This window comes from Balaenoptera ricei, chromosome 16, assembly GCF_028023285.1.
Source record: "Balaenoptera ricei isolate mBalRic1 chromosome 16, mBalRic1.hap2, whole genome shotgun sequence".
NCBI classification, from domain to species: domain Eukaryota; kingdom Metazoa; phylum Chordata; class Mammalia; order Artiodactyla; family Balaenopteridae; genus Balaenoptera; species Balaenoptera ricei.
This window is the reverse complement of record NC_082654.1, coordinates 20,326,435-20,341,509: the sequence shown is the minus strand read 5'-3', so window position 1 is coordinate 20,341,509 and position 15,075 is coordinate 20,326,435. Positions and strand designations below refer to the sequence as shown.

The 15,075-nt window shown below is 44.7% G+C and overlaps 1 protein-coding gene across 4 annotated transcripts in view; it reads right to left on the bottom strand.

The window, feature by feature from the left end:
• The window catches only part of XPNPEP1 (X-prolyl aminopeptidase 1), a 55,894-nt gene that overhangs the window by 27,407 nt on the left and 13,412 nt on the right, over window positions 1–15,075 (bottom strand). For 3 of the 4 annotated variants that reach the window (XM_059901059.1, XM_059901060.1, XM_059901061.1), the window contains exons 3-4: window positions 13,021–13,145; window positions 1,022–1,085 (exon numbers count right to left, since the gene is read on the bottom strand). In XM_059901059.1, the coding sequence (XP_059757042.1) occupies window positions 1,022–1,085; window positions 13,021–13,145 (189 nt within the window). The remainder of the gene's footprint in view (window positions 1–1,021; window positions 1,086–13,020; window positions 13,146–15,075) is intronic. The other variant, XM_059901062.1, reaches the window with a different exon arrangement.

Here is a 15,075-nt window from a genome sequence, read left to right as displayed (position 1 = left end):
AGAGAAGATGATACCACTGAAAACCAGCTGTGGGCCAAGCTGTGAAAGAAACAGTCCTGAGTCAGCCTGGGTACTGGTCCCTGCACAGAAAGGACCCCACTTGTACAGCATGAGTCAAGGCCAGTAGAAAGAGGTCTGTGGACCTGCGGCCACAAGGGTCTCGTAATTAACAACAAGATAGTGGTGGATCTGCTCAGTGATCACAGCCATCTGCTCCAGCAGACACCCTAAAGGAGGTGTTTCACCTTTCCCAAGAGAGACCACCTGGATGCTGTCAGTGTTCACTGTGATGCAGCAGTTGGTCACCAGCCGGGAGTTTATGCCTCCCACCTCTACCTGCCCTCAGTTCCCACAGGCCCAGCAGAACTCAGGGCTTTCAGCAGAGGTGTCAGCCAACACAAATCCTAAAGTGCCTTTTACATCAACGGAAGCAGTGCGCTAACTGCGAGGAGAGGGGCTCGCGCCAAGTCTAGCAGCTTGAAGGATGGGAGTCTGAAGGGGGGAATCCATCCTAAAACTCAAGGGCACAACAGCTTTGGGAAAGTTAGGGCAGGGCAACAATGTAGCTCAACATTCATCTTTGTTATTTAAGCTGAAACTGAAAACAGAGAAACCAAAAGTCAAGCACTTAGACAATTACACAGGACCAATAGGCTAAGGAGGGGGTTTTAAGGATGCTATTAGTGTCCCACTTCTTATTTGGAGTGCTAGTTACACAGGGGTATTCAGGTTAATTGATACACTTTTCTGTATGTATGTTACAGTTAGTAAAAAGTTCAAAAATATTTTTTAAGTAACATTTTTTAAGACTTGAAAAGCAAAGGCATAGAGAAAAGAGACACTAAAAAGTAAGCTTAGGAGCTGGGGGTGATTGGACCACATCCCCTCTGCAGAGGCTCAGTGGGAACGTCTGGTTTGCATTTTCTTTTTGGTTCTATATCACAGGCTGAAACTGGGTCTAGTTATTTTTGAGAGGCAAACAAAAGTATCAAAAGAACAAAGAGAGAGTTTAGAAACTCACCTGCAGAGCCATCAAATCCAGAGACAAAGGCCCGCCGACAGTCACACGGAGCAATGTACTCACTCTGGAAAACAAAAAGGACAAGGAATTGGACCTTGATCAGTCACATGCCGACTCCTGCTCAGCCCAGCAGGACTGCAAAGGCTGGCAAAAGCTGGGCACCTGCCTTCAAGACACTGCCAATCTAGCTGAAAAGGCAAGCTGAACATTTTTTTTTTAATTAGTGCACACTAAAGAAGACCCTAATTAATTAAGGGCTAAAGGGCTGTTCCCTTTAACCTCAATTTTTTCATCTGGAGAACAAAGCAAGTCAAGAGACAGATCAAAACTGCTCTTTCCTCACTGAGATCTTACTCAAAAAACAAACCAATAGCCTTCTCCCTTCTTTGCCACTGACATTTAGGCATCTGTTATTTTTCTCAAAAGCCCGAATTTCTGTTTTATGTGCCAATAATTCTCTAACTTAAGTCTCTTTAGATATCAGCTTATTTCTGAACTTCCTGTTTGTGTCCCCCATCCAAGGCAGTGTCACCAATCTCTCCCACGCAGACCCTGTCCCTTCCTGTTAGGGAACGAAGGGAAATGCTTCCTCTAACCCAGGAGGCTTCAGCAAAATAAAACATCATGTTCAAATCCAGGTCCTTCCCAGCCGATAATCCCTTGCCTCTGAATGGAATGGGATTAGGGCTAAGAAAGTAAGAGGTTCCCATTCCTGGGGAAAGGGTACGAGGCCACATTGTGTAACTTCTGGTAATAGCCAGTGAGGCACAGAGAGTCAAGTAACTTGTCCAAAGTCACACAGCTAATAAGTAGCAGAGGCAGGATTTGAACCTGGGCAGTTTCAGAGCCTCAACTCTGAAGCCCTATGCCATGCTGCCCCCATAAAACACATTGTCTCCCATCCTCAAAATAACTCTCCAGGATAATACCAATAGCAAATGAGAAAACTGAGGTTCAAACACAGAATCTTTAAGTAACTAACACGTCAATAGCAGGGCCAGGATCTGATCTACTTGAGACCAGAGCCACTGCTCCTTCTCCTGTTAGCAGGTTTTTCCTGAGCTAAAGGACTTGGCAGGGTTAAGAATGCTTAGGATAGAGAAGGGGCTGCTGGCTGGACCCCAAGGCATTTTGGGACAGTCAACATGATGTAGGGGAAAACGGCTCCCAGGTTCTAGTCCTGCCGCGTGGATGAGAGCTGCCCCTTTCACCAAGGCAGCCACAATCGCAGCCTCAGACCAGTCACAAGACCGTGACCCACAGAGGTGCTGGAAGGGTCAGCAGAAAGAATCATGATGGCAGGATGAAGGAGCTCTGAGAGCTCTGGGCCGCACCTGCCCTCTAGCAGGCCCAGCTACGTGGTCTGCAACGAGTCTCCTCACCTCTCTCAGTTCCTCGTTTCTACAACGGGTCATTTCAGATTGCTGAATGCAATGGCAAGCACATGTTTGATCCCGAAAACACAAGGGAACTTTGACCAGATAGCACTAAGGACATAGAAAGAAGTGGCCTCCAGCATCATTTATGAACTGTAGCGCCCTCCTTTGTTTATTCACCCAGGAATTAGTGAGTGCAAGACTGAAAAAGAAAGGCCAACATGGGGGAGTCTGTTCCTGCCCTTCTCCTAGCTCTGCTGTGAGAGGAGCAGTAAGTGAGTGTTCAGAACAACTCGCCAGAAACCTGGGGGTGCTGCGCACATGCACCAGAAGAGATGCTATTAATCTCTTCCTCCTGAGTGGTGAAAAAGCAGCTAAGAGGCTGGGGAAACTCAGTTAACAAAAAAAACCTTGCGCTAAAAATCAGAGTACACAACGGGGAAAATACAGAGGGGGCACTCTGGACCAACACGGAGGTCCCCCTGGCTGGGTGCTCTCCCACCCGACGCACAGTGAGGAGGCGGGTGAGGGGCTCAGCCTGGCTGGGCTCCGGCACGCAGGGACACAGCTCTCGAGGAGTGCCCCACCCCTACCTGGGGAAGCCTGGGTGGAGGCTCACGGCCCCCCAGGGGTTACCTGGAGCTGCCTCTCAGCAAAGGCAGGAGAAGAGTTTCTCCAAAGGGAGATGGAATTAACAGCAGGTGGATGTGTTTGGTTTGGGATCGAGATGAGGGTGGAGCAAGAACGTCTAGACATGACCTAAGTGGCCAACATGCCAGAAAGACATCACTGACCAAAGCTGTCACCTCCACACCAACAGGCTAAGCAGAGGCCAGACAAGCACTGGGCCCGGGCCTCCCACTCTTCCCCCAGCCATGAAGCTGGCAAAGCCCAGGAACATTCTCCCTAGAGAACAGCAAAAGGCCTAAAATAAGCCAAAGCCTTAGCATATTAGGAAAAAGCCGCAAAGAAACACAGCCGTTGACTTTTTTCTCCAAAACTGTCCATTTCTCTCCATCTCTAGTATGCCCCCGTCCAAGCCTCCCTCATCTCTACCTGGACCACTGTCCCTACAATCCACTCTTCACACACACTCAGAGTGAGCTTTTCAAAATGTGTATGTATCATGTTAGCATCCTGCTTAAAATCCTCCAGTGACTTCCCATCACACTTAGGATAAAATCCAAACCCCAGCCCAGTCCCCAAGGCATAGCTTGATCCGGCCCTGCTCTCCTCCCACAATCCTCCCACTCACGGTGCTCCAGCCACACCACCTGCTTTCTGCTCCTTGCGCTTGCCAATCTCATTCCTGCTTCAAGGCCTTTGCACATGCTTTTCCTTGTGCCTATAAAAGTCTCCCTCTGATCATGGCATGGCAGGCTCCTTCCCATCACTGTATTTCAGGTCAGATGTCACCTCCCCAGAGAGGCTTGCCTAGACTATCCAGCTACAGTAGCCACTCAGCCTCTTCTACCTCTCTGTATGGCGCATTTTTCTAGATGTTTCGCTTCTTAATGACTCTTTTACACTGTTATTGTCCTGCCGCACAGAATGTAAGTCCCATGAGACCAGGGTGTTTGTCTGTCTTGTTTGTCACTGTCCCTGTACAGGGCACAGGTGACACACACTAGGCCCGCAACCAATACTTGCAGAATAAATGAACAAGCAGAAAGAGAGATGAACCTTTCTCCGTAGTTAAGACCTTAGCCACCTCTTTGAAGACAAAGAAAGGGCTACAAGCCAAGAAATGCAGGTGCCCTCTAGAAACCGGAAAAGACAAGGAAATGGATTCTCCCCAGAGCCTCCAGAAGTCACTTTAGCCCTGCTGACCACTGCAGACTCCAGCCCTCCAGAACTGTGAGATAATAAATTTGTGTTGTTGTAAGCCACTAAGTTTGTCACAGCAGCAACAGGAAACTAATGCTTTATCCAACAGGAAAAAGGCCAGAAGGGATTATAACTGGGGTTTCAAACTCAAAAGCCCTAGGGTACAGGCAAGTAAACTAAATGAGTAAAGCAGGACAAGAGGCTGTCTCTTCTAGAGAGAGCAGCTCCTACTCAGCTCTGATTCCTGTCATGCTGGAATGTGAACCATGTGTTGCCAACCTTCAATATTTCAGGAAAAGCTAAATATATGTACGTTCGTGAGAGATCACTCAATTTTTAAATGTTGGCATCTAATTCAAACAATTTAAATAACACACAGCCAAATAAAGCATATCAGTAAACTACAGAAAAAAAAAAAAAAGCCTCAGCCATGTCTCCAAATCCAGCTCAAACATGCCCTCTTCCACAAAGCTTTCTGACCCATCCAGCTTTCAGAGATCTCCCACACCTCTCAATTTTACCGAACCATCCACAATGGCATTTATCGACGCTCCCCACCTTGGGTGATGATAACAAATAATATTGGCTAAGATTGACTACTTGCCAATAACTATCTTCATTTCCCCTAATTCTAACCCCAACAGCAGCTCTGGAAGGTATCATCCTTCCCATTTACAGATTTAAAAAAAAAAAAAAAAAGAAGAAGAATCAGCAGCTCAGGGAAGTAAATTACTTACTTACCACCACCCCCCAACCAAGACACCACTGCTCTAAGTGGCAGAGCCGAGATCTGATCTCAGGTCTGACTTTCAAAAGCCCATGCCTTTACCACACTGCCAAGCAACCTCTTTTATTCTGTACAGAGATCATGCACATCTGGTCTGCACAAGTGGATTATAAACTCTGAGGGAACAAGGAACACAGGTATGCCCCCCATTCACCTCTATCTTCATCAACCACATAATAGATGTCTCCTACATGCAGGAATCAAACCTATCTTCAAGCCTGGCTCCCCCACTTACTGGCTTTCTTGTCTCTTAAATGAAACCAAGTCAAGGTATGTGGGAAAAACGGATAGCTGCCCAAAGATTCATGCCCTTTCCTTACTGTAAAGTCACTGAAGAACGATTGGTTTCCCATCCAGGACTTCATTTCCCAGGCCCCCTTGCATCTAGGAGGGATCACATGACTAGTTCTCACCAACGGAAAGTGGGTGGGAAGTGATATCTGAGTCAGGGCAGTTAAAGATGGACGCACCCTCTCCGTACTCCTTCCCTTCCGCCAGCTGGAATGGTGGCATCACAGGATGGAAAGTGCCTGGATCCCTGAATCACTCTTCTTCCTAGTGGAAGAAAGTCACCCACCAACCAGGAACACCCACTCTGGACTGCTACATGAACAAGAAATAAGGCTCTACAATACAGAGTCACTGAAACTTTGAGATGTGTTACCACAGCTAGCGTTACTCTAATTAATACGGTGAATAAAATCACTCTGGGATAAAAATCACTACCTACACCCCAGGAGAGAGCCTATTTAAGAAATAAAAACAGGAAGCCAGCTCCTGGAGGAATGGGAGTAGAATCAAAAAGAGTTTCGGAAAATCAGAGTCATGTCTTCCAGAAGGAGGAACCATAAACACAGCCAAAAGCTCAAGGTGGCAGGGCTGCCCCCTCCAAGAACGGGATCTTTGGACTAAGCCGAGCCCAAAAGCAGATGAGGGGCCTCACAGAAGGGGAGGATGAAGAGTTCGGATTTCTCAAAGGTGGGACCAGTGCAGTTCTGGCCCCAGCCAATGATTCTCCTGATTTGGGGCCAGTAGTGCCCGCAAATCCCAACATTTGGCTTAGAAGGTACATGAAAATACCCAGATTACAAGAGACAATGGACACTTCCTCGCTGTAAAAGTCCCCCCGGGCCCAAACTCATTAATACTACAACCACTGTTCTGAGTTTAAAAGAAAAAACCCTTAGAGTCGCAAAGGACAGAGAGGAGCAGAGCCCTGGACTGCCAAGTCCTTGCACAATTACGTATTCGGGGTGCGTACTGTCTCCAACACGCAACAGTGTGTGGGTGTGTGTATCTGTGCTTTGCAAAGTACACAAAGGACAGAATTCAAGACTCCTCTTCATTTCTCAAACACCCTCCCTCCCCAACCCGTAGGAGAAATTCCAGCAACGCTGAATCTAGCTTAAAACGAAACAGGAGCAAGAGCCCCAGAGAACAGCAGCCTCTCTGTTACTGAGGAGGCTCCTGAGGCAGGTCACACAGAGCCAGCACTTCCTCCCTGTCCTCACAGCCCTGGCAAGGACCCAGAGTCCCACCTAACAGTCATCCCAACGAGGGCCCTCCTCTCCATGGGGCCTGAAACAAGGAACGTGGGGCTCCTCATTTCTTTCTGTGGACGGCACCACAAACCCTCTCAGCTTCCAAACTTCCCAGTTCCCTCGGTCATCTGTCTGCAAGGTCCTTGCTCCATCTATCTACCGCTTCTCCTCCAAATCCTTCCCTTCTTCTCTGCTTCTAAGACCAGCACCCACGTCCAGGCCCTCTGTAGCCCGACTCTGGGATCCTGCAGTGGCCTCGGAACAGGCTTCTCAGTTCCCAGTGTCTCCCTTCTCCAATCCACACTGAACACTGCTCCCGTTGATTGATCGTGTCACTCTCTTATTCAAAGACCTACAGTGGGTCCTTACCGTCTAACAGAAACCTAAACTCCTGACTCTGGTGGCTCCTGAGTGGCCTTGACCAGACCCTATTATTCTTTCTTCTTTAGGGTTATCGTTATTCATGTTCTCCTACTTCCATGGATTTGCCCATGGTATTTCTTGTACCTCTCTACCTATAAGCACCCAAATTCTACCTGTTCACATTCCAATTTAAATGCATTTCCATCATGAAGCCTTCCTTGACCCTGTCAGCTTAAAATATTCCCTCACCTGTGAGTTCAGTCCACACTTTAAATCTGTGCTTAGCATTAGAGTAGCCACCAGACACATGTAGCTACCAAGCACTTGAAATGTGGCTAATGTGACTGAGAAACTAAATGTCTGATTTTATTTCAACTAATTTAAATATAAATTTTAAAACTGATGCTCAAGGCTCAGTTATTACAAAACTTTTTAAGTATGTTTAGAAAAACTTTGGTATGTAAGGCCACTTTTTCAACTGTAAATTTTATGAAATCTAAATACAGATCAAATATTTCCCACAAACATTCCACATTCAAGTTGAGATGTTTTGTAATGATATACATACCGGAACTGAAGACTCAGTATAAAAAAAGAAATGTAAACTATCTCACCAATGATTTTTTATACTGATGATGTGATGAAATGATAATATTTGGGACATACTGGGGTAAATAAAATGTATTATTAAAAATAATTTCACTGCTTCTTTTTACCTTTTTTTTACTATGGCTATTAGAATAGTTAAAACTACATATGTGCCTCATATACTTCTACTGGACAGTGCTGTTTGAGTTCTTTCCTATGACATTTACTAGTCGCATTTTGTGTTAGATTTGTGACTGGGGCTATCTACTCTTTAACCTCTTTAAGGGAATATTTTCCCTCATTCATTTCTATAATAGTAATAATAACAACAACAGAAATAGCAGCTAATATAATGAGACTTATTAGGTGACAGACATGCTTTAAGCATTTATATCTATTAACTCATTTGATCCTAACAACAGCCCTAAGAAATAGATATGTCACTGTCCCATTTTTGCTGGTGGGGAAACTGAGACGCAGAGAGATTACCTGACACTTAGGAGTTTGAGGTAACTTACTTGAGGTCAAGCAGCTAGTTAAGTGGCAAATCTGCCACCTGAACCCAGACAGTTTCTAGAGCCCATACGCTTACCTATATGCTAACTGCTTGCCTTTTACATTTGTCCCAATACTTAGCCCTGATATGGTAGTCAGGAAATATGCACCAGACAAGCAAAACACAACTTCTCCCGCCTTGCAAGGCAGATGGCTAAGCTACAGCAATAGAAATGATAACCAAAGATTATAAAAGAAAAATGGGGGGGGGGGGTAGTGGGGAGGGAGGTGAGAGAGAAGAGGACAGCAAGAGTACAAGAATATAAGTTTGTGAAGCCTAAACAAATAGTGACTTCTGCAATAAAAGTGACAGCTCACATCAAGCAAGCTTAACTTTTTGTGTTTTCAGGATGTTGCTGGAAAACACATTTTTCCAGGATTAGAGCTTAAACTTCCTCATTTAGGGAGGACCCATCCAATTTTGATATTCCAGATCCATTAGCAGGAGATGAAACACTGAGGGAAAGCCTGGAACATCACTGGGGTTTGGCCAGTGTCGCTGCCATTCCCAAAGCTGAATAAGAAATTGCTTTGGGTCTATTAGGTCACACCTAATGTCAAAGACAGAATTTTAAAAAATCAATCAGAGTATCAGACCAAAAACCAGCATTATGATACCAAAAAAAGTTGGCTCAGGAACAGCACTCAGGACCAAGAACGTCAAGATAAATTTGGCTTGGCTACAAGAACATCCCCTACCAGTAAACATACAGGTTTTATCCTAACTCCAGGCAAAAGGAAACTGAAACTGAAATACCAACACTACAAAGCTTCCAGCACACCCTTAACTGGAAGCCTTCAAAGGTTAACGCAAGTAATACTCACAGGTCCAATCTTTCCACACAATGAGGCCTCCCCTGGAGGTGAAGGTTCACAAGTAAAGCAGAACTAGCAGGAGTTTGGCTGCTGCTCCACAACAGCCTGTGAGACCCTTTCAAAGGAGAGACCCAATTTCAGACAGCAGTGTGCTAGTGCTGTGAGGGTTAATGTTATGTGTCAGCTTGACTTGCTAAGGGATTCCCAGATAGCCAGCTGGTAAAACATTATTTCTCAGTGTGTCTGTGAGGTTGTTTCTGGAAAAGATTAACATTTGAATTGGTAGACCCAATAAAGATCGCCCTCACCGATACACATGGGCTGCATCCAATCAGTTGAAAGGCAGAGAATGAAAAACACCACTGGTGAATCCAGCAGAGAATCCATGTGACAGGAAGCCCAAGTCCAAAGGCTGAAGCCTGGGCCTGACAGGAGGCAAGGAAGAGCCCATCAGAGGTACCCAGGCAGGAGAAGAAACAAGGAGTTCCTTGAGGACAAGGCCAAGGTCTGCCCTTCTTAAATGGTGGGATGCCCAGTTCCTCTGCTACTTACACCTCCTCAGGCCCAAGCTATGTCGGCTACCCTACCTACTCACCCAGCCCTTAGTCAAGATGAAACTTTGGTTCCTATGAAGTTGGTGAATCTTGTTCATCTACAGAACAGAGGTGAATGGAAGAATTCTGTTACCAAAGCCCCACCCTAAACCCCACCAGTCTCTCCTTACCTCCCCCCCCTACTAAATTTAACATTACAGTACACGGCCACCTCGGCTTTCTCACGTGCCAACAGCCCCTTTCCGGCCTGATCTGCTGCTTCTCCTACACTTACACATTGTTCTCCCACCTCCCCCTTCACCCCTTCAACTGCGTCTACTTGCCAAACCCTCATCCTCAGGGGCCTCTCCTCTTTACACCTCCCCTTCCTCTCACGTCTTCAAGGAGCAAGTTCAAACCCACTGTAGTACAAAAAGTGCTACTGAAGATCAACAGACTAAGGAATTCCATGGAACAGAGTCCCCTACCCCACTCCTGAGATGACTGTGGGAATTCCATGGACATTTAAATCTGAAAAGTGCTGAATACTTCATCTGTTCCTTAGAGTTGTACAGTGCACACTCATATATTAAAGGCCTTGAGAAATCCTACAGTTCAGAAAACTGTTCAAATGGGCAAAGGACTTGAATAGACACTTCTCCAAAGAAGATACACAAATGGCCAACAAGCATATGAAAAGATGCTCAACATCACTAATCATCAGGGAAATACAAGTCAAAACCACAAGATATTACCTCATATCCATTAGGACACCACTATCAAAAAAAAGAAGTAATAAGTGTTGGCAAGGATGTAAAGAAATTGGAATTCTTGTGCACTATTGGGGTAAATGTAAAATGGCATGGCCACCATGGGAAACAGTGTGGAGGTTCCTGAAAAAATTAAAAATAGAATTACTATAGGATCCAGCAATCCCACTTCAGGTATATATCCAAAAGAATTGAACAAGATCTCAAAGAAACATTTACAGATCCATGTTCAGTGCAGCATTATTCACAAGAGCCAAGAGGTGGAAGCAACCTGAATGTTCATAAACAAATGAATAAAGAAAATGTAGTATATGCATACAATGGATTATTATTTAGCCTTAAAAAAGAAAGAAATCCCGTCATAAGCTACAACATGGATGAACCTTGAGGACATTACACTAAGTGAAATAAGTTTTTTTCAGTTACCAAAAGACAATACTGCATGATTCCACTTAGATGAGGCACCTAAGGTGGTCAAATTCTTAGAAAGTAGGATGGCAGTTGGCGGGGACAGGGAGAGGGGTTCAGTGGCTGTAGTTTCAGGTTTGCAAGACGAAAAAGTTCTAGAGATCCGCTGTACAATTATGTGCACACAGTTAACACTGATGCATTGTACAGTGGTGTGAAAAATGGTTAAATGTTAAGTTTTTTTACCACAATAAAAAAAAAAGAAACTGTTCAGCTCATTTCACTATTTTCTTGACCCCTGACTACATTTTTTGCAGAACACCTTACAAAACACAACAGGAATGCTGTAGAATACGGTTTGGGAAACTCTGTTCTAAACATCAAAATATCCTGAATGTCATGCTGTTGCCTCAAATCATCCAGTCCCTTTGGTTATTCATTTCAGCCCTTCATTTGCTCCTGAGGCCAGGAAATCTCCTGTGCCTCCAAGCAGGGGTCCAATCTTGATGCTGTCCCCAGGTTAACACTGGCCTGATATTGTCACGACCATATGGTTTGCCACTGTTGGAGGAGGGGCAGAAAGGAGGTCAGCTAGAGTGGACCTCTTTCGGGAACTTTGCTTCAGCTTACAGTAATACCCTTATCTGCCACCCCCTCCATCATGGCAGACCCTCATCAGTCATGTCAGTGCCACACGTGATCTCACATGTGAGCACGCATGCACATGCACGCGCGTACACACACACACACACACACACACACACACACACACACACACACGTACTTACACACTCACAGTGACCAAGGACAAACACCAAGCTACTACACCAATCAAGTTCTCACCCAGGCCTCCGGATTTGGAATTAAGGTTCTGGCTCAATCTGGTATCTTGAAAGTAACAGATAAAGAGATATATATGCAGAAACTGTGAGATGGCCATCTATTCACTATCTACCTTGTTGCCTGAGACAGAAAGAAACTTATCTGCAGCAAGAGCTGAAACCCCTCCCATTCCAGTCCTCCTAGAGGGCCAGCTGCACCCTGCCCTCAGGTTCCACGGGACAGACTACCTGAGGCACAACTCCAGAGAGTACCATTCACAACCTGGAGTTGTGCCAGTGCAGTGGCCCTGCCCCTAAATCCTTATAAAGCAGCATTTTTATTGCTCAAAGTACTTCAAGGTGGTTTCTATTGCCTGCAACTAAAGAATTCTAGAACACCAGTGTTTCTGACTATTGCTTTTTACTTCCTTAGGCTTTTGCCAGAGGAACTTACCACCTTGTTTCTGAAAAGCACTCTAAGCTTCCCTGCTTCTCTGTCTTTGCTCCTACTAATCCTTCTATCTAGAATCCCTTCCCCCTTCTCTATTTACCCAACTCTATGCGTCCTTCAAGGTCCAGTTCACATGCCTCCCCTGCCCATGAAGCCTTCCATCACCCTCCCCTCTCACCCTCAAACATCCACAGCCCTCTGCCCAGATTTTCTTGATGGCACGTCCACATTCCACCTTGCAATATAGACATGTGTATGCATATCTTAACTCCATTACTAAACTGTCTACTTCTTGAGACCAGGACCATTCTCATCTTTGTGTCATGTACCATACCTAAGGCAGTGCCCATAAACAAAGGCTATAAGAAGTATATGTGTCGATAACTCTATGGAAGAATAGCACTTTGTATGCCGTCTCAGGTCTCTACTAAACCGTAAACATGGGGAGGGCAGGAATTCAAACTTAAATTCGTCTCTGTAACCCTGCAGTACCACGACCATGGTGTAGGCATCCAAACACCTGCTGACTCAATGACCTAAAAAAGTAAATCCTAGAATCCTTTCGTCCTCTGCTTTTCAGCCCCATCACATGCAGTCTCCACCTCTCTAAACCTGACTCTCCCATAATTAAATCACTCGTGTTCTCAGATATAGAGGGCACTTATTGAAATGCTTCCACCAAAGGTGGTGGCTGGGGGGATGATGGGGGTAATATGCAGAATCATCCCTAAAACCTGCTAGAGTGGAGAACCAAGATGAATTTCTGGCTGCCCTTCTGGCTGTGCCAGTGGGACAGGACAGTCTGGATGGGGAGAAGGGAGGCAGGACAGACAATTCTGCTGGGGACATGGTGTGGCAAAGGAGATGGGGTAAAGTGCATCAGCAACAGAAAGGTCCAGACTTCTGCCCCTTCATTTATCTCCTAATTCTTCCACAATTTATTGAAAGCTAGCTATATACAGTGGAAATAAGGAAGCCAGGGCCAAATCAATAAGCATTCAGTGAGACTCTACTAGACACAGGTCCCTGTACCTAGCCCTGGAGAACACGCTTAGATGTGGGTTGACAACTTGAATCCTACAAACACATTGGGGCTGAGGGAAAGGAATAAAAAGAAACGAGGGGCTGATGAGTTCTATCACCAGCCCATCTCCACTCAGTACCTGGTGGGCATCTCCCGACGGGATGATGTAGGCCTGGATTGGTTCTGTCACATACTCCAGGTTCCTCATGGCTTGTCTCAGCTGCCGAAGCAGCTCCGAAGTTACCTTTGGAGCCATTCTGCTGTCTGCAACAACACGAGAGTTTGTACCAAAACCAGACTGCTCCACGCCACTCACTGACTAGTTAAGTACCAGAGTGGTACATTTGTTATAACTGATGATCTACATTGACACATCATGATCCCCCAAAGTCCACAGTTTACATTAGGGTTCACTGTTGGTATTGTATACTCTATGGGTTTTGACAAATGTATAATGACACATATCCATCATTATGATTTAAGTTTAATAGTTTTCATTGCCCTAAAAATCCTCTCTGCTCAGTCTATTCATCCTTCTTTCCCCTCCCCCCAATCCATTGGTATGACTAATCTTTTTACTGTCTCCATAGTTTTGCCTTTTCCAGAAAGTCATATTGTTGTAGTCATACAGTATATAGCCTTTTCAGATAGGCTTCTTTCACTTAGCAATATGCATTTAAGATTCCTCCATGTCTCTTCATGGATTAATAGTTCATCTCTTTTCATTGCTGAATAATATTCCATTGTCTGGATGTACCACAGTTTGTTTATTCATTCACAAACTGAAGGACACCTTGATTGCTCCCAAGTTTTGGTGATTATGAATAAAAATAAAACATCCATGTTGCAGGTTTTTCTGTAGACATAAGTTTTCCATTCCTTTGGATAAATACCAAGGCACATGATTGCTGGATCATATGGTAAGAGTATATTTGGTTTTGTAAGAAACTACCAAAATGTCTTCTAAAGTGGCTGTACCATTTTGCATTCCCACCATTAATGAATGCAAGTTCCTGCTGGTCCACATCCTAGCCACCATTTGGTGTTGTCAGACTTTTGGATTTTGCCAACCCATTTTTTAAACAAATAAAAAATACCTGACTTAACCAAAAACATCCTAATGCACAATGCTGTAAGTAATTTACGTTGAGGCTATTGTACTACAGGTTATCTTCAAGAATTTACACCCTGGCTCACTGTGGCTTGTACTCTGCTAGGTATAGATCCTTTTTTTGTTTTTTTCTTTAGCATTTTTATCTGCTGCTTCTCCATCATCACCAGCACCTTAGGCTATAAAAGCCTCAGTCTTTATGGTTATCTCCAATAGATTCCCCTACGAGGTACCATACTACTACTCTTGGGACTCACTGAAAAAGTGCCCCGTTTTATTCATAATCTGCAAGGGCAGCTTCAGCTGCTGGCCTCAGGGCTCCCACTCAGAAGTCTCCAAAAGACAGAAGTACTCAAAGAGAGAGACAATGGAATGGTCCTATTCATGATTCAAACATGTCCATGATCCCTGCATTACAGATGCTTCTGAATACTTTTCAGAGGGACATCCTTTCCTTTTGTCTGACCTACTGAGCCTATAATTTCTCACGTACCTGAAAAAGAGGGATCAGGAGTATCTAATCTGACCTAAATTTATATGTCAATACCTCCACTGGGTTCAAAATGAAGCCTATTATGACCTCATAAGCTTGCCAGCATCTGAAAACTTTATTATGACATCTTTCAGGAGCTTCAGAATAAATCTGTGTTTCCGAACCATATTTCTGAGCAATTTAACATTTTTAAAAGTCAAGCAAAAACGTAGACAGCCTTTGGAGCAGTATTCCAACCTTGGCTGCACATGAGAACTACCTGGGGAACTTATTTAATTAGTCTGGAGTACAGCCTGAGCATCTGGAATTTTAAAAAGCAACTATATGACAGCAGCCAGTATATTTTCTTTCAAGATCATTAATTTCCTTATAGAATTTGGCTTCTATTTGGGCACATCCTGACTTACAGATTTTGATGGCACCGACTGGGTGTTTGTAGCACTTACTGTAGTATGGATCAATATTATGTTACTGACTTCATCAATAAAGTCAACAGAACCAATGGCAAGCACAAAATCCTCAATTACAAACTGAAAACCATCAAAGGCAAAATGGAGCCGGTCAAAGACATCCTCTGCTTCCTGGTCACC